The sequence below is a fragment of the Populus alba genome, chromosome 13 (genome assembly GCF_005239225.2).
Source record: "Populus alba chromosome 13, ASM523922v2, whole genome shotgun sequence".
Lineage (NCBI taxonomy): Eukaryota > Viridiplantae > Streptophyta > Magnoliopsida > Malpighiales > Salicaceae > Populus > Populus alba.
This window is the reverse complement of record NC_133296.1, coordinates 5,297,041-5,321,769: the sequence shown is the minus strand read 5'-3', so window position 1 is coordinate 5,321,769 and position 24,729 is coordinate 5,297,041. Positions and strand designations below refer to the sequence as shown.

The 24,729-nt window shown below is 36.7% G+C and overlaps 2 protein-coding genes and 1 pseudogene across 2 annotated transcripts; all 3 read right to left on the bottom strand.

The window, feature by feature from the left end:
- Positions 1-2,349: 2,349 nt before the first annotated feature.
- On the bottom strand, positions 2,350-3,432 carry LOC118036494 (germin-like protein subfamily 1 member 16; annotated as a pseudogene).
- An 11,805-nt stretch (positions 3,433-15,237) lies between these two features.
- On the bottom strand, positions 15,238-16,318 carry LOC118036493 (germin-like protein subfamily 1 member 20). Its single transcript, XM_035042220.2, has 2 exons — positions 16,156-16,318; positions 15,238-15,996 (listed from the first exon to the last, which is right to left on the bottom strand). The coding sequence occupies exons 1-2, from the start codon at positions 16,274-16,276 to the stop codon at positions 15,431-15,433; spliced, it is 687 nt and encodes a 228-aa protein (XP_034898111.1). The 5' UTR covers positions 16,277-16,318; the 3' UTR covers positions 15,238-15,430.
- A 5,123-nt stretch (positions 16,319-21,441) lies between these two features.
- LOC118036384 (membrin-11) lies at positions 21,442-24,425 on the bottom strand. Its single transcript, XM_035042050.2, has 4 exons — positions 23,977-24,425; positions 22,626-22,746; positions 22,387-22,536; positions 21,442-21,768 (listed from the first exon to the last, which is right to left on the bottom strand). The coding sequence occupies exons 1-4, from the start codon at positions 24,219-24,221 to the stop codon at positions 21,607-21,609; spliced, it is 678 nt and encodes a 225-aa protein (XP_034897941.1). The 5' UTR covers positions 24,222-24,425; the 3' UTR covers positions 21,442-21,606.
- Between the last annotated feature and the right edge of the window lie 304 nt (positions 24,426-24,729).

Here is a 24,729-nt window from a genome sequence, read left to right as displayed (position 1 = left end):
GTTGCTAGAGGTTTTACCCAGCAGGAAGGTATTGATTATTCTGAAACCTTCAGTCCAGTTATTAAGCAGGCCACTGTCCGATTGGTTTTCTCTATCGCGGTTTCGCGAAATTGAAAGATTCATCAGCTTGATATTCATAATGCCTTCCTCAATGGTGTTCTTACTGAAGAGGTCTACATGAAACAACCTCCAGGTTTCATTAACTCTTCTCTTGCATCTCATGTGTGCAGATTGCACAAATCATTGTATGGTTTGAAAACAGGCACCGAGAGCATGGTACAACACTCGTCTAAGTGATTTTTTTGCTCTCTCCATCGGTTTTCCGAGCTTCTAAGGTTGACACCCTCCCTGTTTATCTATCTGATGGTACTAATAATTTTTATCTCCTGGTGTATGTTGATGATATTCTGCTCACGGGTAGCAACTCTGCTATGCTCCATCACCTTATATAGTTACTCAGCTCTGAGTTTAAGCTTCGTGACTTAGGTGTTGTTTACTACTTTTCTGGGTATTGAAGTTCAGTCTACCAGTATGGGTTTAATGCTGCGTCAACATAAATATATTCTTGACATCCTCACCCGAGATGGTATGACTTCCTGCAAACCAGTTGATACTCCAGTCTCCCTTCGAAAGTCATTTTATTACCGAATCATTCATTCTCTGATCCTACACGATTTTTTCAAATCGTTGGTGCTCTTCAATATCTTACCTTCACCCGTCCAGATATATGCTTTGCTGTTAACAGAGTATGTCAGTTTATGCATGCTCCTACAGATTCTCATTGGGTCGCTGTCAAATGTATTTTACGCTATCTTAAAGGTACGTCATCTTATGGTTTCCATATCACTCGAGGCTCCTCTTTTGCTCTACATGGCTTTACAGATGCAGATTGGGTTGGTAGTATTGATGATCGCAAGTCTACGGGTGGCTATCTTGTCTTTTGTTGCTCGCTCCTCTACTGAGGCTGAGTATAAAGCCCTTACTGATGGTACTGCTGAAGTCATTTGGCTTCAATACTTGTTAACAGATTTGCAAGTTCCCTCGGTCTCTGCCCCTACCATTTGGTGTGATAATCTTGGTGCTACCTATCTCTCAGCAAATCCTATCTTCCATGCTCGTACTAAGCATGTTGAAGTGGATTATCACTTTGTCCGTGACCATGTTGCCAAGAAAGAAATTCAGATTCGTTTTGTTCCCTCTCGGGATCAACTTGCCGATGTCTTCACTAAACCGCTTCATGTTGCATCCTTTACTGCTTTTCAATTCAAGCTCCAGGTTGACCCCCCACCCTCAGCTTGAGGGGGCATATTACAGAATAGGATTCTAATATAGGATGTTGTAATCATTACAGTTACTCATGTATCTATTAGAATAGGATTCTAATATAGGATGTTGTAATCATTACAGTTACTGCAGTGTTCTACTGCCTCTATATAAATAGGAAGGTTGGCTAAGGCACAACCCAAAACATTCCATTATTCTCAACTAGTGCAAATTTGTTTAAGGAAAAAAGCATTTGAATTGAAGGACTGCCACCTATCATGATAGTAATGAGTAGAATTCTAAAAAAATCATGATTTACTTTCAAAGAATTGTTTGTTTTGTTTTATTATCACCATGCAAGAAAAATAAATACGGTGTGCAAAAGGATGGAAATGATTGAAAATTGAATTTTTTGGTGCAAAACACCCTTGCCCTAATTTTTTTGGCAATCCTATAGTCACAAGAATCTAGGTACAACCAGCAATGGGTTGTTTGTCGTAGCGGTCGACAAGTTGCGTACTACTTTTTTAAATTAAAAAAGATAGGGGAATGACATGTAATCTACCATTAAAAAAAATAAAATAAAATAATGAAGGCCTAGACAAGCAAGCATAAGCTAGCACACCCACAGGCCTAGACTTTTCTTTATTTAGGCCTACGCAACCATGCCAATTCAGGTCTGCTTGCTTATGTTTTTTTTCTGGGTTTTTTTGTTGCATGTTGCTCTTTTTTAATTTTATCTTTTGACTTTTTAAAAAAAAAATAGATATGTTTTTTCAATTTATTCTCCCCACTATTTTGTTGATTCTTGACTTCATGAATGTTTATTTTTGTTGTTGTTTTTTTTTTCTGGTCATTCTTTGCAGTCATTAAATCAGCTAATTTACATTATGTTAATTTCAATATAGTTTAATTTTTTTCCATTAGAAAATATATTAGAAGCACCTATTTGTTTTAAAAACAAATTTTAAAAGCTGTGCTGTCTTCGGCGTCACGCGGGCAACAGCAACAATATAGTATCTTATAAGACATCAACAAGCTCCGGCAATACATGTAAACGTACAACGTCTGGTTAGTATGTGGAAATAGTACGATAACTGCAATTCCTTGGTTTCATATTGTTATGCTTTTTATATCATTACCAAACCGAGCATAAAAGACAGGAGCAGAAACCTATTTATTCATGAAAATAAATATGAAAGAGGTACGTAGTAATGAAGAAAACATGCCAAACATGAGGCTAGCTACAGCTTCATGTCTTCTTAATAAATGTGTTCTTCTAATTGTTGTTGTCCGTCCAGAATTGTTTCTGAAGATAGTCGACTACCTTCTTGTCCACTTGGAAGGCCTTGGTTAGAACATTAGGATTAATAGGTGGATCTGCTCCAAACACTGCGTTTGCAATTGTAATCACACCAGGGTTCTGGCTGCTTAAACTGGCTAATGCAAACGGCATTGGTTTTTTCCCACATTGAGCTGGAAATGAATGAGTCCGACTGGGAACACAAAAACATCTCCGGGATTTAAGACCTTGGTGATTAGGCGATTATCTCCGTTAGCCAAGTTAGATGTAACAAAACCAACATAGAGGGTACCCTCCACGACCACTAGGATCTCAGTGGCACGAGGGTGAGTGTGGGGTGGGTTCAGGCCACCATATGGTGCAAAATCAATGCGAGCCAAGGATATGCCAAGAGTGTTGAGTCCTGGAATTTGAGCAACATTGACAGCAGTGACATTTGAGCCAACTGGACTGGAAGTGTCCCGAGGAACGTTGAGTCCAGAAAAGAAGAAATCCTTTTCAGTAACTTGCTGTGGGTCCTTGCAGAATTTTCCGTTCACGAACACTGCATGAGAAAGGCATTTGAAGCATGCCCATAAAAAGTCAGTCAATTAATAGAGAATGAAGATATTAAAATATATACAGGATGCATGGTATTTTCAGTGCAATATTATCATGTAACTCCTGACAAAAACTCTTGACGAAACACTTAAAAAGCACATACCACCATCGGTTTCGTTCATGGCAACACAGAAGTCCTGAAGAGGACTAGGATCAGAGGCAGAGGCAAATGAGGAAGCCAAAGCCAGGACGACAGAAACTACTAGAAACTTGAGTCCTTCCATCAGATTCTATACGGATTTTTCTTGTGGAGAGGGGTGAGTTATCTAGCGAGGATGCAAGGCCATTTATAGAGTGGAGCCATTGAATTAGTCCTAAATGAAGGCGACGAAGACTCAGTAGCTGCTCGTTCTATGATGTCAGTGATGAAACCAAGTCCTCAAAACATTTGACATTATCCGTCATATGCCAATATTATCTTTATAATACTCTTTCCAACATGATACTTTTCCATTAAGTTAACAGGACTGGGTGTGCATGTCTCTTGTCACAAGGCTTCGTCAAAGAACTCCGGTGAAAATGTGAGAGTTGGTCGAGAACTAAAGATTGTTAGGTGACGAAATGTTCCCGGTCCTGGGTAGTTAATTCAATGGGAGTTTCTTATGATTGTCCTGTTGATATGGTTTTCAAGCTCGTTCCCTTTCTTACGTTATAAGACCAGTAACCGATATATTTCCAAAGAAAATCTAATGGTTAATTCAACCATCATCTAACAAATTGGATCGTCTCACTTGAATTTGGACAGGCTCTACTGAACTAGTAGTGTCATTCTTATTAGGTGTTTTGCATGGTTGATAAATCAAAGCTCCCCAACACTTTACTTACTCATCGAAACATTTGTCTTTTTTGTTTCAGTTATATGACCTGGATCGCGAACACCTTTTAAAGTCATCTGAAGCCATAAATTCTAGAAACTCCCCCCAATTAACCTAGGTCACAAGACTCGGTCTCTGCTTTTTCTAACCCCGGTTTCTTCAGAGTTGATGTTTTTTTTTCTTTTCATATTTGTAGGCATCATCCCACAAATCATGAAACCTAGCACAAAGAATTTGTTAAATATTACATAAGATTAGAAAATTTAAGATTGCAATTTTAAATATAAAACTTGTTAATTTCTTGACACTAACGTAATTGCACCAACACTATAAGATTTCATAGTTTTTTCGATGGACCGAATCCGTCGGTATGAGATTCAGATTTCGTCGGTAAATTTTTTATCGACAGTTGAGAATAATTGGGAGGCTTAACCTAATAGGTAGCCAACCCTTTCTATATATATATATGTAGGGAAATATATAATAGTAATGGTGGAGTTTACCACACAAGAGTATGTCTACAATATTTCCTATATAAGTATATTCTATAATATGCCCCCTCAAGCTGAGGGTGGGGGATCAACCCGAAGCTTGAAACGAAAAGCAGTAAATGAAGAAGTACGAAGTGGTTTAGTGAAGACATCGGCAAGTTGATCCTGAGAGGAAATAAAACGAATCTGAATCTCCTTCTTTGCAACTCTATCTCGGACAAAATGATAATCGACCTCAACATGTTTTGTGCGAGCATGAAAAACAGGATTCATAGACAAATAAGTGGCACCAAGATTGTCACACCAAATAATAGGAGCATAAGTAGATGGACGCTGGAGATCTATTAATAAGTATTGAAGCCAAATAACTTCAGCAGTGCCATCAGCTAAGGCTTTGTACTCAGCTTCAGTAGAAGAGCGAGCAACTGTGCGTTGCTTACCGGATTTCCATGAAATCGGCGTCTGACCAAAAAACACAAGATAACCACCCATAGATTTTTTGTCCTCAACACTGCCTGCCCAATCTGCATCTGTAAAACCATGTAAGGCAAAAGAAGAATAAATTGGATCGTCTCACTTGAATTTGGACAGGCTCTACTGAATGTGTTTCAAAAAAAAATTATATTAGAATAAAGTTAAATAATATTCATTACAAATTGAATGTGTTTCAAAAAAAAATTAAATTAGAATAATGGTAGAGTTGGAGGATGGGGAGGAGGAGGAGGAGGTTGGTTGATCCCGGGATCATGGAGCCAAAAAGGGAGCACACATGTATCACCACTCTGTAATGTCATGTTCATGACCATTTGGTGAAGTTGTTCATAATTCGCTGAGAGTTGCCCGTATTGTTCGGTTAGATAAGCCGTATGTTCCTGCAATGCCACGAACTCCTTAGATTGGGGGCTCGATATTGATTGGGAGCTCACAACGATTGAAACACAAAGGCCCCTCTACAAGTTCTCAGTTGTAGTGTTGGAGAGCCTGTACACCCGATTTTTATCAGGTCCACTAGACGATCCTCCCTCAATCCATAAATCCATATCGAAATCCAAATTGATCGAAGGATCGTCCCGATATCTCTTCCTCAACCGGCTATTATAGGTCTCCTGAAAATGAAAAAAAAAATTGTCATGCTCAATTCAAGAAAAATAATAACTTATGATATAAAATGGTTGAACGAATAGATGACAAAGTGTTGAGCGTGGTTGTCAACGAACTATTGCACCCCCTTTTGGCGGTCTTCACTCTACACGTGTGTCTTTACAAACGGCTCCATTGGGCTTGGCTCACGTCCAAGAGACGTAGCATGTAAGGAAAAAAATTAATTAACAACAAATTAATTAACGATATATTTCATTTAAATTATCTTACTATCCGTTTTGCATGTGCAGCAAATGGATCGGAGCCGCCGGTGTGTGTTGTCACCAAAGCATGAATTTGTCAGTTCCGGTTGTTAGCACCAGACCGTGAGCTTTGTGTGAACCGCTCAGACGTCACGTGCTCAATATATTGCGGCTATATATCTCTCGTGATGTATAGTAGTTTGAAATTCCTTATATTAAAATCAACAATTACGAATACAATATAAATTACAACACATGTGAATAATTTATAAACAAAGTATAATGTCAAGTTACAAACATAATAGAGACTAAAAGTTAATTTACATGTATTTTTAGTTTTAAACTTCATTTACACAACAAAAGATAGACAACAAGTTTTACACCACAGAAGAAAGTTTAAAACACACACACACACATCACCATTACCTAAATTAAAAATACTAGCAATAAACTATCGCTCAGGTCATGTATGTAAAGAACCTATAATTAAGTTTATACATCATACGATTACAATTCAATAACCACATGATATAGCACATAAATTAATCACACATCATCTTTCATTAATTTTCCTTATCATAAAATTAATGAAAATAATTAAACACATATCATGCAATAATAGAGTAAAATTAAGATAAAATAATTAAATTTATTCCTATATATTCAATTACTATTACAAGGTAAATTCAACAATAACAATTAAAATTCAACAAAGTATTCAATTATGATGGCAATACAAACAATAAAATATAGTCAACAAATAAAAAAAAAAACTATAGACTTTAGGGATAAAAAAATGCTTACCTTAATAATGTGGCAAAAAATAATGGTGACTGTAAAAAAAGAAGCTTTACCTCCGTTTGTTAGCGTGAATGCCTTGTTGTTTTCCATGCAGCATGTACATGCTAGTTTTGTACATGCTAGTTTTCCATGCGTGCTCCACCTAGAAACCATTCCATAAGCAGGAAAATCATTGATAGTCCACATCAAAGCCGCCCTCATAACAAAATTTTGTTTCCTCGATCTATGATAAATCAAAGCTACGGAGGACCACAACTACGTCAACTCATCAATCAACAAATGAAGACCAACATCTATATTCCGGCCCGGGCTGCTCGGACTAGGTATGACAGTAGATAAAAACACGAACTCCAGCCTCATACACATCCCCGGTGGCAAATTTTAAATCGTGAGTATGACCGGCTAACAAGAATAAGGAGCAGCAAATGACCCGAATGGGTTGGATCCGTCTGTACATAACCTAAGATGCATGTATCTTGATTCAGCTGGAAAGTGAGGAAGCACACTATTGAAGTGTTTCCATGCTTCACCGTCAGAAGGATGCACCCTTACTCTATCAACCGCATCATGTGACTGGTATGATGTCATGTGCTCAGCAGTCCTTGGTGACATGAATAACCCCTACGAGTTCTGGGTTTATAACGGGAATGCCTAGATGCCCTCTTTGTATGGTTGAATTTAAAACTTCTTGATGGTAAGGTTGAATTTTCATTTTCTAATGGCAGGGTTGAAGTTTCCTAATTATTAGGTTCAATGAAAATTCCCGAAGACAGGATTGAATTTTCCTTTCTTGATAGCGGGGTTAAAATTTTCTTTCTTAATGGTAAGATTGGATTTTCTAATTGCAGGGTTCAATTTTCTTTTCCTAATGGTAGGGTTGAATTCTTGTTTCTTAATGGTAGGGTTGAATTTCCTAATTGCGGGGTAAAAACTAGGACTTCCTGACGACCAAGTTAAAATTTCCTTTTCTTATGGTACGGTTGGATTTTACTAATTGCAAGGTTCAATGAAAATTCTTGATAACAAGGTTGAATTTTCCTTTTTTAATGGTAGGTTTGGATTTTTCTTTCCTAATGAATGGTAGGGTTGGATTTCCTGATTGAAGGGTTAAAAATTTGACTTCCTGATGACTAGGTTAAAATTTCCTTTCCTAATGGTACGGTTGGATTTTACTAATTGCAAGGTTCAATGAAAATTCCTGATTACAAGGTTAAATTTTCCTATTTTAATGGTAGGTTTGCATTTTTCTTTCCTAATGGTAGGGTTGGATTTCCTGATTGAAGGGTTAAAAATTTGACTTCCTGATGACTAGGTTAAAATTTCATTTCCTAATGGTACGGTTGGATTTTACTAATTGCAAGGTTCAATGAAAATTCCTGATTACAAGGTTAAATTTTCCTATTTTAATGGTAGGTTTGCATTTTTCTTTCCTAATGGTAGGGTTGGATTTCCTGATTGAAGGGTTAAAAATTTGACTTCCTGATGACTAGGTTAAAATTTCCTTTCCTAATGGCATGGTTAGATTTTCTGATTGCAGGGTTCAATGAAAATTTCTAATGATAGGGTTGAATTTTCCTTTCCTAATGGTAGGGTTGGATTTTCCTTTTTCTAATGGTATGTTTGGATTTCCTGATTGCAAGGTTAAAAACTAGAATTCCTAATGACAGGTTTAAATTTTCCTTTCCTAATTGCAAGGTTGGATTTCGTGATTACAAGGTCAAAATTTCCATTGGTATCATGACTCAAGGATTACTTTTTCATTGACTTGGATTCATCGGAGCCTTCTTGGACTCCATCAATGAGTTTTCCTGTAAATGTTTTGCATGCATCTTTACCTGGTTTAAAATATAGGTCCTCTCTTTTATCTACAATCTCTCTTGCTTGCTTTGCGTTTGCTCACTCAAGTTTTGCCCATGTGATTAATGTGTCTAACTACTATTTTGGCCATGGGTAGCATTGCCTCCTAGCTGAGATGCCTCTTATCCATCATCATTGTTTAACCGTTTGGACTGCCATGCCACTTCTTTTTCTGGTGGGTCATATGAACTTCTCATCCATCAATATCGTCTTTTCCAAAGAATTTTGCAAACTCGATTAAGGACTATTTTTTGTAAATTGTTTTTTCATGTCTTGGTAACAAACCATGGAATTTAAAAATGCTATTCTTTCAAATATAATTGATGAAATGAAATCATCAAGATATAAATTTGAAAGTATTTTAACGAAGATTAAATTTCTTTGATCGAGAACTCAAAACATCTCATTCAATGCTAGGATGCACTTTGCATGTTTGTTTAGGTATATAAGCCAAATATTGCTTGAGAGAAATAATTTGGATTAAATGAATTTTTAAAATGCATGGTAAATTTGGTAAGAAAAGGTTCAAAGGTAATTTTTCATTCTCAACAAGGGAAACATCTTGCTTATGTTGCATTAAGCTTGTCCATTTATTGATAAAGACGAGATGATTAATTGACATGACTTGTGATGCACATTCATATCATAGTTTTGCTTCTCTTTATAGAGGCCGACACCTTTCAACAAAAACAAGTCATTCTTTATCGTAAAGGAATTTGAAAGCTCGTAATGTAGGCCATGACTCATGGCTATAAAAGAATGAATAGTCACAAGGCTTAAATGGTGTTTCTAGGTCAAGAGACATGGGATCACTTATTTTTTTAGAAACCTTTTGGGCTTGCCACCTGTTTTTTTAGTACTTGATGATCGTTGTCATCATGATCTCAATTCTTCAAATCAAAGGCTGGTATCTTGCGTTAGCTTGTTTTGATGAGCGCTATTATAGAATAGGATTCTAATATAGGATGTTGTAATCATTACAGTTACTCATGTATCTATCAGAATAGGATTCTAATATAGGATGTTGTAATCATTACAGTTACTGCAGTGTTCTACTGCCTCTATATAAATAGGAAGGTTGGCTAAGGCACAACCCAACACATTCCATTATTCTCAACTTGGTATCAGAGCCACAAAACCCTAAAATAAATTAAACCTATTTTTCTCACAACCTCCCAGCCTCCCTTCTTCAATGGAACAGTCGCCACATACATCTTCAAATTCTGCAGCACCAGCAGTCCAGCTTTCTTCTTCTCCAACAGTGCAGCCCTCTTCTCTTGCAGCGCCTCCTCTGCTTTCCTCTACTGCGTCACCGCCTGGATTCTCCTCTGCCATGGCTGGCGAACGCCTTCTCTTTCAGCCCACGTTTGCTGCCTCTACTGCTGCAAGCATTATCTCCCTTTCTCACACTCATCAAGTCATCTCCCTCAAATTAACAAACACCAATTATTTATATTGGCGTATGCAAATGCTGCCTTATCTCCTAGGCCAAGAAGTTTTTGGTTTTTTTTATGGCTCCAACACATGTCCATCAACACATGTTCTTGCCCATGATGGTATCTCTCTTCAGGTAAATCCACTTTTTCAAACCTAGAAACAACAGGACCAACTCATTCTAAGTGCTCTTCTTTCCTCCCTATCTATGGAAGTTTTGCATCTTGTTGTTGGCTGTCAAAGTTCTTGTTCAGCTTGGGGCACACTTGAGCGAGCTCTCGCTTCCACCTCCAACTCTCGTATTATGCAACTTCATGGCTCTCTTCAGAATCTTTGACAGGGTGATGAATCAGTAACTCAATTTATGCAAAAAAGCGAAGGCCTTATTTGATGAATTGGTTGCTGCTGGTCGACCAGTTTCTCTTGAAGATTTCAATTTATATGTGTTTCGTGGTCTTCGGGGAGAGTTTAAAGACTTAGTTACCAGTCTTATTACCAAGGCTGAACCTTTATCATATCCAGATCTTCACAGCCATCTCCTCAAACATGAATTTCTTCACAAATCTTCTACTGCCATACATGTTCCTCTGCTGCCCACACCCAGCATTCCATCTTCTGCTCTTGTTGCGCAGAGCCAGACTTTTGGCAATTCTGGCCACAGCAAGGGCCGCTTCAATGGTGGCTGGCGTCCTAACCAGTCCAACAGCAAAGGCAACCAATTTGCTGGCTCCAGACCTGATCACCGCAGCTTCCAAAACTCCTCCTTCGGTGACAATAGGTAGGGCTCTTTGCAGCGCAATAAGGGCAGAATCCACGCTGCCAACTGTGTCAGAATTTCGGCCATACAGCTCCCCATTGCCCTCAATTCCAGCAGCGAGGTTATGGCCAACAACCTGGTGCAGGGCAATCTCTCCTCAACCGGTTATGTTGATTGGTTTCCAGATACCGGTGCCAATCAACACGTCACACATAATCTTGCCACCTTGACCGCTTCAGAACCGTATCTTGGTAATGATAATTTGCATGTTGGTGATGGTAAGGGCCTTCCTATATCTCATCTTGGTCATACAAAAATATATACACCACATCGTTCTTTCACCTTATCTAATGTTCTTCATGTTCCTGCAATCACAAGACCTCTGCTCTCTGTTCAGAAATTTTGTCTTGATAATAATGTTTATTTTGAATTTCACCCTCGTGTGTTTTATGTCAAGGATTTCAACACCCATGAAGTCCTTCTCTCAGGTCAGAGTAAAGATGGTCTCTATGCCCTGACCAAGTCTTTCGTCACGTCAGTTCCTCAAGCCTATTGGTCACCCTGCACTTCTGCCTCTGCAGATTTATGGCATCGTCGACTAGGTCATCCTACTTCACATATCTTTCAATTGTTAATCTTGAAAAATAAGATCATTTGTAACAACAAACGTCTTAATTTTCAATGTCAAAGTTGTCCTTTAGGAAAATCATCGAGTTTGTCTTTAGGACCTATGGGTCACAAAACTTCTGCTCCACTTGAATTCATTTTTAGTGATGTATGGGGGCCTGCTCCTCTTTTTTCTTCAGATGGCTATTGTTATTTTGTTATCTTTGTTGATGCTTACACTAAATATGTATGGTATTATCCTCTCGTTGCCAAGTCTGATGTTTACTCTGTTTTTCATCAATTTCAGACTCTTGTCGAACGTTAATTTTCATTAAAAATAAAATCTGTTCAAACTGATTGGGGCGGTGAATACCGAAAACTATCCACATTTTTTCAGACCATTGGTATTCATCATCGTCTGATTTGTCCCCACACTCATGAACAAAATGGAATAGTAGAGCGTCGTCATAGGCATATTGTGGAAACAGGTCTTACTCTTTTAGGGCAATGTAAAGCACCTTTTCGATTCTGGAATTATGCTTTTGAAACCTCTGTTTATCTTATAAATCGCATGCCTACTCCTATTCTTGCCCATCGCTCTCCGTTTGATTGTTTATTTCAACGGTCTCCTGATTATCATTTTTTGCGTACCTTTGGGTGTCTCTGTTTTCCTTTTCTGCGCCCATATAATAATCATAAATTGGATTTTCGTTCCTCTCCATGTGTGTTTTTTGGATATAGTTCCTCGCATCTTGGTTATCGATGTCTTGACATTGCATCTCACCGTATTTATATTTCCCGTCATGTCTGCTTCCATGAACATGTGTTTCCATTTGATAATTCTGAACAGATTGCAAAGGTCTCCACCACAACCCCCACCCCACCCGCTACTGTCACCCTCCCAAATTTGCTAAACCACCCACCACTACCCGCTTTCACTAGCCACCCAAACAGCCCACAACACTCCGCTTTGCCACTCCAAACAGCCACCCGACCACAGCCTCCACCCATCCCTTCGCCATCATCCCATGCTTGTTTATCTAACCCTTATGATGCAGGTTCAGATCGTGAATTGGTCTCCTCTCCTCATGGTCTTGGGGCACTTTCTAGTCCCTCCTCTGCTTTGCCCTCCCTGACCAGCACTCCTGCAGCTTCAGTCTCTACCTCCAGCCCCTCCTCTGCTAACAATCATGTGCTTGAGGCTGCTTCTTTATCATCCTCTCCCGCTGGTCTGCACCTTATGGTTGATTTGTCTTCTTATCAGCTGCCACAGGTCTCCTCGCTACAACCGTCTTCCCCTGCGTCTCCACCAGCACACAGCAGACATCCTATGACTCTTAGACCGCGGCAGCCGAAGATAGCTAATCTGGTTGCTTCTGCTGCCGCTACTTTTACCTCCACACGGGTACTGTATTCTCCCTCTTCTAAGCCTTTTGCATTCTCTGATGCTGGCCGGTATGTAGTTTGGCATAATGCTATGTGTGATGAGATCGCCACTTTATGCGAAAATCACACTTGGTCTTTGGTTCCATTTCATCCTTCGATGAACGTTGTTGGTAGTAGATGGGTATATCAGATCAAACGTCGTGTTGATGGTAGTATTGAGTGCTATAAAGTGCGCCTTGTTGCTAGAGGTTTTACCCAGCAGGAAGGTATTGATTATTCTGAAACCTTCAGTCCAGTTATTAAGCAGGCCACTGTCCGATTGGTTTTCTCTATCGCGGTTTCGCGAAATTGAAAGATTCATCAGCTTGATATTCATAATGCCTTCCTCAATGGTGTTCTTACTGAAGAGGTCTACATGAAACAACCTCCAGGTTTCATTAACTCTTCTCTTGCATCTCATGTGTGCAGATTGCACAAATCATTGTATGGTTTGAAACAGGCACCGAGAGCATGGTACACTCGTCTAAGTGATTTTTTGCTCTCCATCGATTTCCGAGCTTCTAAGGTTGACACCTCCCTGTTTATCTTATCTGATGGTACTAATATCTTTTATCTCCTGGTGTATGTTGATGATATTCTGCTCACGGGTAGCAACTCTGCTATGCTCCATCACCTTATATAGTTACTCAGCTCTGAGTTTAAGCTTCGTGACTTAGGTGTTGTTTACTACTTTCTGGGTATTGAAGTTCAGTCTACCAGTATGGGTTTAATGCTGCGTCAACATAAATATATTCTTGACATCCTCACCCGAGATGGTATGACTTCCTGCAAACCAGTTGATACTCCAGTCTCCCCTTCGAAAGTCATTTTATTACCGAATCATTCATTCTCTGATCCTACACGATTTTTTTAAATCGTTGGTGCTCTTCAATATCTTACCTTCACCCGTCCAGATATATGCTTTGCTGTTAACAGAGTATGTCAGTTTATGCATGCTCCTACAGATTCTCATTGGGCCGCTGTCAAATGTATTTTACGCTATCTTAAAGGTACGTCATCTTATGGTTTCCATATCACTCGAGGCTCCTCTTTTGCTCTACATGGCTTTACAGATGCAGATTGGGTTGGTAGTATTGATGATCGCAAGTCTACGGGTGGCTATCTTGTCTTTTGTTGCTCGCTCCTCTACTGAGGCTGAGTATAAAGCCCTTACTGATGGTACTGCTGAAGTCATTTGGCTTCAATACTTGTTAACAGATTTGCAGGTTCCCTCAGTCTCTGCCCCTACCATTTGGTGTGATAATCTTGGTGCTACCTATCTCTCAGCAAATCCTATCTTCCATGCTCGTACTAAGCATGTTGAAGTGGATTATCACTTTGTCCGTGACCATGTTGCCAAGAAAGAAATTCAGATTCGTTTTGTTCCCTCTCGGGATCAACTTGCCGATGTCTTCACTAAACCGCTTCATGTTGCATCCTTTACTGCTTTTCAATTCAAGCTCCAGGTTGACCCCCCACCCTCAGCTTGAGGGGGCATATTATAGAATAGGATTCTAATATAGGATGTTGTAATCATTACAGTTACTCATGTATCTATCAGAATAGGATTCTAATATAGGATGTTGTAATCATTACAGTTACTGCAGTGTTCTACTGCCTCTATATAAAATAGAAGTTGGCTAAGGCACAACCCAAAACATTCCATTATTCTCAACTAGTGCAAATTTGTTTAAGGAAAAAAGCATTTGAATTGAAGGACTGCCACCTATCATGATAGTAATGAATAGAATTCTAAAAAAATCATGATTTACTTTCAAAGAATTGTTTGTTTTGTTTTATTATCACCATGCAAGAAAAATAAATACGGTGTGCAAAAGGATGGAAATGATTGAAAATTGAATTTTTTGGTGCAAAACACCCTTGCCCTAATTTTTTTGGCAATCCTATAGTCACAAGAATCTAGGTACAACCAGCAATGAGTTGTTTGTCGTAGCGGTCGACAAGTTGCGTACTACTTTTTTTAATTAAAAAAGATAGGGGAATGACATGTAATCTACCATTAAAAAAAATAAAATAAAATAATGAAGGCCTAGACAAGCAAGCATAAGCTAGCACACCCACAGGCCTAGACTTTTCTTTATTTAGGCCTACGCAACCATGCCAATTCAGGTCTGCTTGCTTATGTTTTTTTTCTGGGTTTTTTTGTTGCATGTTGCTCTTTTTTAATTTTATCTTTTGACTTTTAAAAAAAAAAAAAATAGATATGTTTTTTCAATTTATTCTCCCACTATTTTGTTGATTCTTGACTTCATGAATGTTTATTTTTGTTGTTGTTGTTTTTTTTTTCTGGGCATTCTTTGCAGTCATTAAATCAGCTAATTTACATTATGTTAATTTCAATATAGTTTAATTTTTTCCATTAGAAAATATATTAGAAGCACCTATTTGTTTTAAAAACAAATTTTAAAGCTGTGCTGTCTTCGGCGTCACGCGGGCAACAGCAACAATATAGTATCTTATAAGACATCAACAAGCTCCGGCAATACATGTAAACGTACAACGTCTGGTTAGTATGTGGAAATAGTACGATAACTGCAATTCCTTGGTTTCATATTGTTATGCTTTTTATATCATTACCAAACCGAGCATAAAAGACAGGAGCAGAAACCTATTTATTCATGAAAATAAATATGAAAGAGGTACGTAGTAATGAAGAAAACATGCCAAACATGAGGCTAGCTACAGCTTCATGTCTTCTTAATAAATGTGTTCTTCTAATTGTTGTTGTCCGTCCAGAATTGTTTCTGAAGATAGTCGACTACCTTCTTGTCGACTTGGAAGGCCTTGGTTAGAACATTAGGATTAATAGGTGGATCTGCTCCAAACACTGCGTTTGCAATTGTAATCACACCAGGGTTCTGGCTGCTTAAACTGGCTAATGCAACGGCATTGGTTTTTCCCACATTGAGCTGGAAATGAATGAGTCCGACTGGGAACACAAAAACATCTCCGGGATTTAAGACCTTGGTGATTAGGCGATTATCTCCGTTAGCCAAGTTAGATGTAACAAAACCAACATAGAGGGTACCCTCCACGACCACTAGGATCTCAGTGGCACGAGGGTGAGTGTGGGGTGGGTTCAGGCCACCATATGGTGCAAAATCAATGCGAGCCAAGGATATGCCAAGAGTGTTGAGTCCTGGAATTTGAGCAACATTGACAGCAGTGACATTTGAGCCAACTGGACTGGAAGTGTCCCGAGGAACGTTGAGTCCAGAAAAGAAGAAATCCTTTTCAGTAACTTGCTGTGGGTCCTTGCAGAATTTTCCGTTCACGAACACTGCATGAGAAAGGCATTTGAAGCATGCCCATAAAAAGTCAGTCAATTAATAGAGAATGAAGATATTAAAATATATACAGGATGCATGGTATTTTCAGTGCAATATTATCATGTAACTCCTGACAAAAACTCTTGACGAAACACTTAAAAAGCACATACCACCATCGGTTTCGTTCATGGCAACACAGAAGTCCTGAAGAGGACTAGGATCAGAGGCAGAGGCAAATGAGGAAGCCAAAGCCAGGACGACAGAAACTACTAGAAACTTGAGTCCTTCCATCAGATTCTATACGGATTTTTCTTGTGGAGAGGGGTGAGTTATCTAGCGAGGATGCAAGGCCATTTATAGAGTGGAGCCATTGAATTAGTCCTAAATGAAGGCGACGAAGACTCAGTAGCTGCTCGTTCTATGATGTCAGTGATGAAACCAAGTCCTCAAAACATTTGACATTATCCGTCATATGCCAATATTATCTTTATAATACTCTTTCCAACATGATACTTTTCCATTAAGTTAACAGGACTGGGTGTGCATGTCTCTTGTCACAAGGCTTCGTCAAAGAACTCCGGTGAAAATGTGAGAGTTGGTCGAGAACTAAAGATTGTTAGGTGACGAAATGTTCCCGGTCCTGGGTAGTTAATTCAATGGGAGTTTCTTATGATTGTCCTGTTGATATGGTTTTCAAGCTCGTTCCCTTTCTTACGTTATAATTGACCAGTAACCGATATATTTCCAAAGAAAATCTAATGGTTAATTCAACCATCATCTAACAAATTGGATCGTCTCACTTGAATTTGGACAGGCTCTACTGAACTAGTAGTGTCATTCTTATTAGGTGTTTTGCATGGTTGATAAATCAAAAGCTCCCAACACTTTACTTACTCATCGAAACATTTTGTCTTTTTTGTTTTAGTTCTATGACCTGGATCGCGAACACCTTTTAAAGTCATCTGAAGCCATAAATTCTAGAAACTCCCCCCAATTAACCTAGGTCACAAGACTCGGTCTCTGCTTTTTCTAACCCCGGTTTCTTCAGAGTTGATGTTTTTTTTTCTTTTCATATTTGTAGGCATCATCCCACAAATCATGCAACCTAGCACAAAGAATTTGTTAAATATTACATAAGATTAGAAAATTTAAGATTGCAATTTTAAATATAAAACTTGTTAATTTCTTGATACTTACTTAATTGCACCAACACTACAAGATATCACAGTTTTATCAACAGACCGAATCACAGAAGACGTCAATGATTGTAGCATTTCTAGTAAATATTTTTCAACTCTCAATAAATGTCGACGAATGTTATCTGTCTATGAAAGCGTCGATGATTGTGCCTTTTTTAGTGAATATTTTTCAACTTTTTGTAAAATGTTGACTGCTACATTCCGTCTGTAAATCCGTCAGTAGGGTTTTTTTTAATTTTTTTAAATTATTTAGAATAAATAATATAAATTATATAAATTAATAGTAAAAAAAAATTAAGCAAACAAAATTTTATTACATATCAATAATAATAAAAAAATAAAGTTAAATAATATTAATTACAAATTGAATGTGTTTCAAAAAAAAATAAATTAGAATAATGGTGGAGCTAGAGGAGGAGGAGGAGGAGGTTGGTTGATCCCGGGACCATACAACCAAAAAGGAGGCGCACATGTATCACCACTCTGTAATGTCATGTTCATAACCATTTGTTGAAGTTGTTCATAATTCACTGAGAGTTGCTCGTACTTTTCGGTGAGATGAGTCATGTGTTGCTGCAAGGCCACAGACTCCTTAGATTGGGTGCTCGATATTGATTAGGAGCTCACAACGGTTGAGACACTATGCCCCCTTGCAAGTTCTCAGTCGTAGTGTTGGAGAGCTCGTACACCAGATTTTTATCAGATCCACCGGACGATCCTACATCCATCCACAAATCCGGATCGAAATCCAGATTGGTCGAAGAATCGTCCCGATATCTCTTCCTCAACCGGCTATTATAGGTCTCCTAAAAATAAAAATAAAAAACCATCATATTCAATTCAAGAAAAATAATAACTTATGAAATAAAATGGTTGAACAAACAGACCACAAAGTGTTGAGCGCGGTTGTCAACAAACTATTGCACCCCTTTTAGGTGATCTTCATTCCACACGTATGTCTCTACAAACAGCTTCATTGGACGCGGCTCACGTCCAAGAGACGTGGCCCGTAAGGAAAAAAAATTATTTAAGTAACAATAAATCAATTAACGATATATTTTATTTAAATTATCTTACTACCCGTTTCGCATGTGCAGCAAACAGAACGGAGTTGTCGGTGTGTGTTGTCATCGAACCATGAATTTGCCAGTTCTGGTTGCCAGCACCGGACTGTAAGTGTCGTGTCAACCACTCAGACGTCATGTGTTCAATATATTGTGGCCATATATCGCCCAGGATGTATAGCGGTTTGAAATCCCTCCAAACTGCCATGTCGTTCCAGCCTTGGAGACCGTTATCTCTCGTGTTTTTTTTTTTTGCTTCATACCAAAAATCACACAACCTACTTCCATAGTGACAAATTAGATTTTAAAACATATATTTTAAAAAAAAAATATCGTATTATTTTCAATGTTATCTAGTTGTCGTATGATTTTCCCACACTCTTCTCACAACATTGTCAAGCACGTTGTCCCAGTTGAATTTGTGCTGTGTATGAATAATTTATTTTTAAAAAAATAGTTTATTTATAATTATAATAATAATTTATTAAAAATAAGCTTGCAATTAGAAATTAACACCATTCTCAAATTTGTCAAACCATGCATCGATATTAGGTCCCCATTCAAAATGTCTGGAAACCTGACTCCATTGAAATAATGGAATCTCTATCGACGATTTAAACGTTGATGACATTACTCAGGCGGCCTCAATGTTTGTGAACACGAAAATAAATTAAATTAATGAAATATTGATTAGTTGATCATAAAATATGTTATCATTACTAATAAAACTAAAACCAAAATAAACTTATATTGAAAGGTCGTCATTCCAATGTACCTCGTACTTGAGGGTGAATTGATTGCATTGTGAAGGCACACCACCTCTGCCGCTATGATACCGCGTTGGAAGAGGCTACATCACGAGTTGCCGCAGGTGTCTCTTTTAGATCGGCACCTAAGAACATGTCATCCTCACTGCTAGAAGAACTAGCTGCGATCATATATGAGCGATTAACAGTTAATTTCGTTCTACGCATCTACATAATTTTATATGAATAATTACATAATTAAATTCGATCATTAAAAAAAAATGGGTAGCAACTCCCCTATACTGGAGATTACACAAAGTTTTCAAACCTGCAAATATTGATAATTGCCACAACCCGAGCAATAGTTGGCATTCATTTAAGAGCGGACTCAATCTACCCTTCCAATAATCCAATTTCACATTCATTTTTCATAATAGGCATTAAGTATACTACATTATAATTATAAGTTTAATTTCAATAATAAGTTGAAGTTATAAATTAATATTGATTTTTATATGATATACAATATAATATTATTATGATAATAATTGTACATGTAACCTAATTATTATGATAATAATTATGTATATAATTGAATAAAATCAACTAGTTTGTGGCAATCGAATTTAAATTGTTGTATATTTGGAGGTTTAAGAATTTTGGATATTTTACCGTATAGGGGAAGTGTTACCAAATTGTTTTAAAATATGAATAGTTTATGGTATCTTAATCCTTTTATTTGTGTAGAAACCTAGGGAAAAGTCAAAGTGTGTCATACGAATAGGATCGCTGCTAGTTCTTCTAGCAGTGTTTCTGACAATCATGAGTCATTAGATGCTGATTAAAAACAGGTAACTGAGATACAAGCAGCCACGCTCGACACGGACTCATCGAGTGTGATACCGCCACATCGAGGGTCCCTTCATAGCAGGATCTATTTACCCGAAAGTACCAGCCTCAGTGGAAAAATGACATTTCAATGTAAGTTTGTTTTCTCTTAACAACGACATGTTAATAATTTTTGAAAAAATAATTTTAATTAACGAATGTAATTTTAGGTTTACAAATATTGAGGCTATTATAACTATAACATCGGCAATGAAATCATCAATGAAAATTTCATTATTTCAAAGAAGTCAAGTTTCCAAACACTTTGAATGAAAACCTATAATTGATGCATGGTTCAAAAGGTATAAGGTTAGTATTAACTTAAATATTTTATTATTATGTTAATTTAGTTAGTTTATTAATATTAATGAAAATTTTCTTTTCTAAATTTTAACTGCAAGGAAAATTTTGAATGGAATAGAGTTGGCAACACTATTGCGATGAAGGTTTGGGAGAATTACGATACAATTAAGTAAGATTGGAATTAAGATTTAAAAAAAATTCTTTTATTCAATTTTATTTTTCATTTACTAACAAACAATTCATTTGTACCATTAAGTTGTGTAATTTTTGGTACGAGACGCAAAAAAAGCCAAAAAAATATGCGAAAGAAAGAGCTTTTAGGTTGGAAGGACGTGGTGGTTTGAAAGAATTTCAGACCGCCATACATCACGGAGGTCGTGTGAGTAGAATATATCCCACATGTCACGTTCAACAATTTCGTGCAACAATCACACTCCAGGGCAAAGAATCGAAACCGGCTTGAATTAGTCATTAGATGAGCCTTCAACATATTTATGTGGTAGATGAGCGATATGTGGTAGGGTGCTTGTTATTACAAAACTGATTTACCTTAGTTTTTGTATAGGGATTTGAATGAGGTTTTATTCTCTCATGAGAAATAGAGAAAGAGTTTTAATTACTTAGGTCAGGTTTGTTTCATGAAAAGTGTTTTTTTGAAAATTACTTTTTAAATTTTCATGTGTTTGTTTACTTTTAGAAAAATTGATCAACAAAAAACACTTTTTAATCAGAAAAATTTAACTTAATTTTTAGAAAAGTATTTTTCTTTTATTTTGAGTGGCGAACGCTTTACAGAAATTGTGAAAAAATAAAAAAAAAAATATTTTGTTATTTGTTGATTATATCAAACTTGATTTTCGATCTTTTGATTACTATATATTTTATTTTATTTTATTTTTTAATATTGTTTCTTAGAATTTAATTTAATTTGATCTTTATATCAATTTTTTATTATTATTATTTTATTATCTTGGTTCTTTTTTTAATTAAATTTTTTTTATCTATCAAATTTAATTATCATTCTTTTTTATTGTTATTTGTTTTCCTCTTGTCCTTTTCTTTAATTCAAATTTTTTATTTATCAAATTTAGTTTTTATATTTTTTTAATTACTATTTATTTTATTTAAAATAATATATACATTTTTTTATATATCAACTTTTCTATCTGAAGACTACAACGAGCTATTTTGGTTTGTTTTGCAGCAACAGCAAATGAAACTTTTCAGTCATATAACCTCCTCTTCTGACTACATGCAAAAAAAAAAAAAATTATTATTATTATTCAGAAATTGAAAATTTCAAAAGGAGAGCCAATAGCCTTTCTTCCCAGTCCATCCTATAAGATTATGTATTTTTCAAGTACAAATTCCTTGGCTTCGAACCGAACAGCCATCTATGAAGAAGAAAAAACAAGCGCTCTTCAACCACTTGACCTAACGAGAAAATACAAGATGACGAGGGTGATAAGCATTCCAAAATATTTGATCCATCTATCGAAACGGTTACGCCTCTCGATCAGCCTCAGTACAGCATTGGAGAGCCCCACTGTGTTAAGCACATCCAAAGCCTTGCGTTGTGCCCTCTGTACCAGGCAACAGTTAAAATCAAGAAAGATGGTTTCAGGATTATTCATTTTTTTCAACTCACAACATATAAAATTATTTAAAACATCTACTAAAACCTATATTCCCACCGATAACATCTTGTAAACTGACAGCAATTTCTCTCCGTTCTTTTTAAGAGATAGAGAGGTTAGGGCATGAAAACATTAACATCCATTAACTGTGATCCAGTTATATAGGTAATTAGAAAGTGCACAGTTGAAGGCAACCACCATTTCCATCTAGGTTTTCTATAGCTGAAGAATTTCCTTACTCTACGAGGCTTCAAAATAATCACTAGTGAGTTCAACCCCTGCCAGCACTACACAGGAGCCACTTATGCCCCTTGATAACAAGACAAATATAGAGCTTATCATTATTTGTTTTTTTTTATCAATAATTCTAAAAACATAAAACTGGGGTGGTTAGTTTGCTTGTTAATGGATTAGAAAACATAAATGTGGATGGGATTATTGCAATATTACGATACCCCAAATAATTGCAAAATATGCCTTTTAGTGAAGAATGGTAGCGAATATTCTATGGGCAGATGATAAGCAATTCAGTATGCAAGGAATCGATCGCACTATCAAAAATACCTTTAAGCGTTCCCTTTGTTCTGAATATTTGGAAAGAATGGCTGCTCCAGTTGATATTGAATCTGCCAGCATTCTTTTTGAATTATGAACTGACTGCATTGCTTGTGCTTCTTCATCGAATATTCTCAAAACATGAGCTGAATCACCATTCTGGAATATAAAATAGACACCACATAGTAAGTAAAGTTTCCGAGCTCTCTGACCAGTTGGATACATTAAACAATAAGCAGAAAACATACAGCTCTTCCAAGCAACTCTGCTCTCTCCTGAGCTTCCTTCATCCGTCTTTGATTCCTTGCAAAATACCTATCCAAACTCTCTTTCAATGAACCAGCCTCTTCAGCTACTAGCTCCACCTTTCTGTGCAATAAAGCATCAAATTTATCAAATCAATATCCCAACCATCACATGATGATCATCATCATCATCATCATCATAAAAAAAAAAAGAAGAAGAAGAAGCCTGTTGCTTGAAGGAAAAGACAACCCATGTAGTTTCTACACAACTTGGTTTTCATTCTGTCAACATTAGATATATCGAAATGGGCAAGCTGAGGTTTACTAAGAAAACTCTTTAACTTGAAATAGGGAGCATACAACAACATATCAGAATACGACATTTCAAAAGGCCACAGTGTGCTTGAAACAATATCACAAAATATTTTGACATCTGAAATAGCTGTAATCATTTAAATATTAATGAGAGAAATCCACTCTTCGATCCCAGGAAAGAGCCTAATTCAACTACTCAAGTGAAAAGCTCTAATAGAGGTGATTCCCTAGATGGAAACTTGTTCCAAACGTCACAAGTTAAGATTACGAGGCATGAGTTCAAAAGACAAAAAGTACTATCATCCCAACTATGCGGATGGTTTAATCAAAAGGTTCTTTGATAGTACAAAAATCACATATATAATAAATAAGATACATCTTCTGGCTCTGCTCTTTAACAACAACTATGTAGAAAGCCATAATCCCAAACACTCTTCATGGATAGAATATTATCTGATGTTTATCAAAAACAATGAGAATGTTTATCAAAGTGAGTGATTATAAATAATTGTAGTTAAAAAATGATGAATTACAGATAAACCATACATGATCAAAATAGTCTTCTAGCGTTTTCTTGGTAGAGAACTTATCCCCCATGTCTATCATGAAATAGATAGGTGGTTGAAATAAATTTAAGCAGGCGGATGTCTTGACACTAACGTACAACAAAATAGAAGATCTTGAATCCCCACTAACTTTGGCTTCCTATATTCTACCTTCGAATACCAATTTTGAATCTAAAATTCAAGGGGCTTTAAGCATCCTTGCACAGAAGATCAATTACAGTCTTCAAATTTAACACTCTTTTTCAGAAGATCAATCACATTTAGCAAGAAATGAATAGATCATAATAATAATATTTAAAAAAAAAAACACATTGATCCTTCAATTAAAAGAACATCAAAAATCAAGAAAAGAGAGTAATTGACAAAGAAAAAAATACAATCAAAACCAATGCGCCTTTGTTTACACACACATCACGCAAAACAGAAACCCTAACTTCTATATATATAAAGAGAGAGAAGACAGAATAGGATACCTTCTCCAGAGATCGCGTTGAGGTTTGGCTTGAACAGAGCGCCAGAGACGGTCCATATCGGCACAGAGAGAAAGAACCTGAGAGATATCCTTCTTGACAACGAAAGATAGCTCAGGTGAATCTAATCCTCCACTAGAAGTCGAGTTCTCCAGTCGCTCCAGTCTCTCGATCCCATCCTGTGCTCTCATTAGCAACTTCTTCGCACTCTGGTATATTTCCGATAGTGTCCCTCCTCCTCCTTCCATCGCCGTTCTTCGATTTCGTTATTCTACTGAGGGAGGATTCTTGTCTCTGATAAAAGAAAGATAGTTGCGATTTTTATTTTTATTTAAAATTTTATTTATAAATTACGAAATGAATTCTTAGAAATTGAAAGAGCCCGTGAGAAAAGAAAAGGAGAAGAAGAGGAGATTCGATTTTTCATTGAAATGAATTCAAGAACGAAATGGATTGGTGTCGGAAAGAGAGAAGGGACGCGTCATTGATCCAATAAAAATGTGCCACGTCACGTCATATAGTTAATTACATTAAAAAAAATTACTCACAATTCACTTAGGATTACAACAATGTTTTTTTTTCATTTTTATCAATTTAATTCCTTAATATTATGTTTATTAGGATTTAAGGTTACCAATTTTGTTTCAATTTTTATTTTATGTGGTTATTATTATATTATAAAATTATCTTGATGTTAGTTTACGATGAATTTCAAAAAAAAAAAAAAAAATTGTTATTTTTAAAAGATTGAAAATC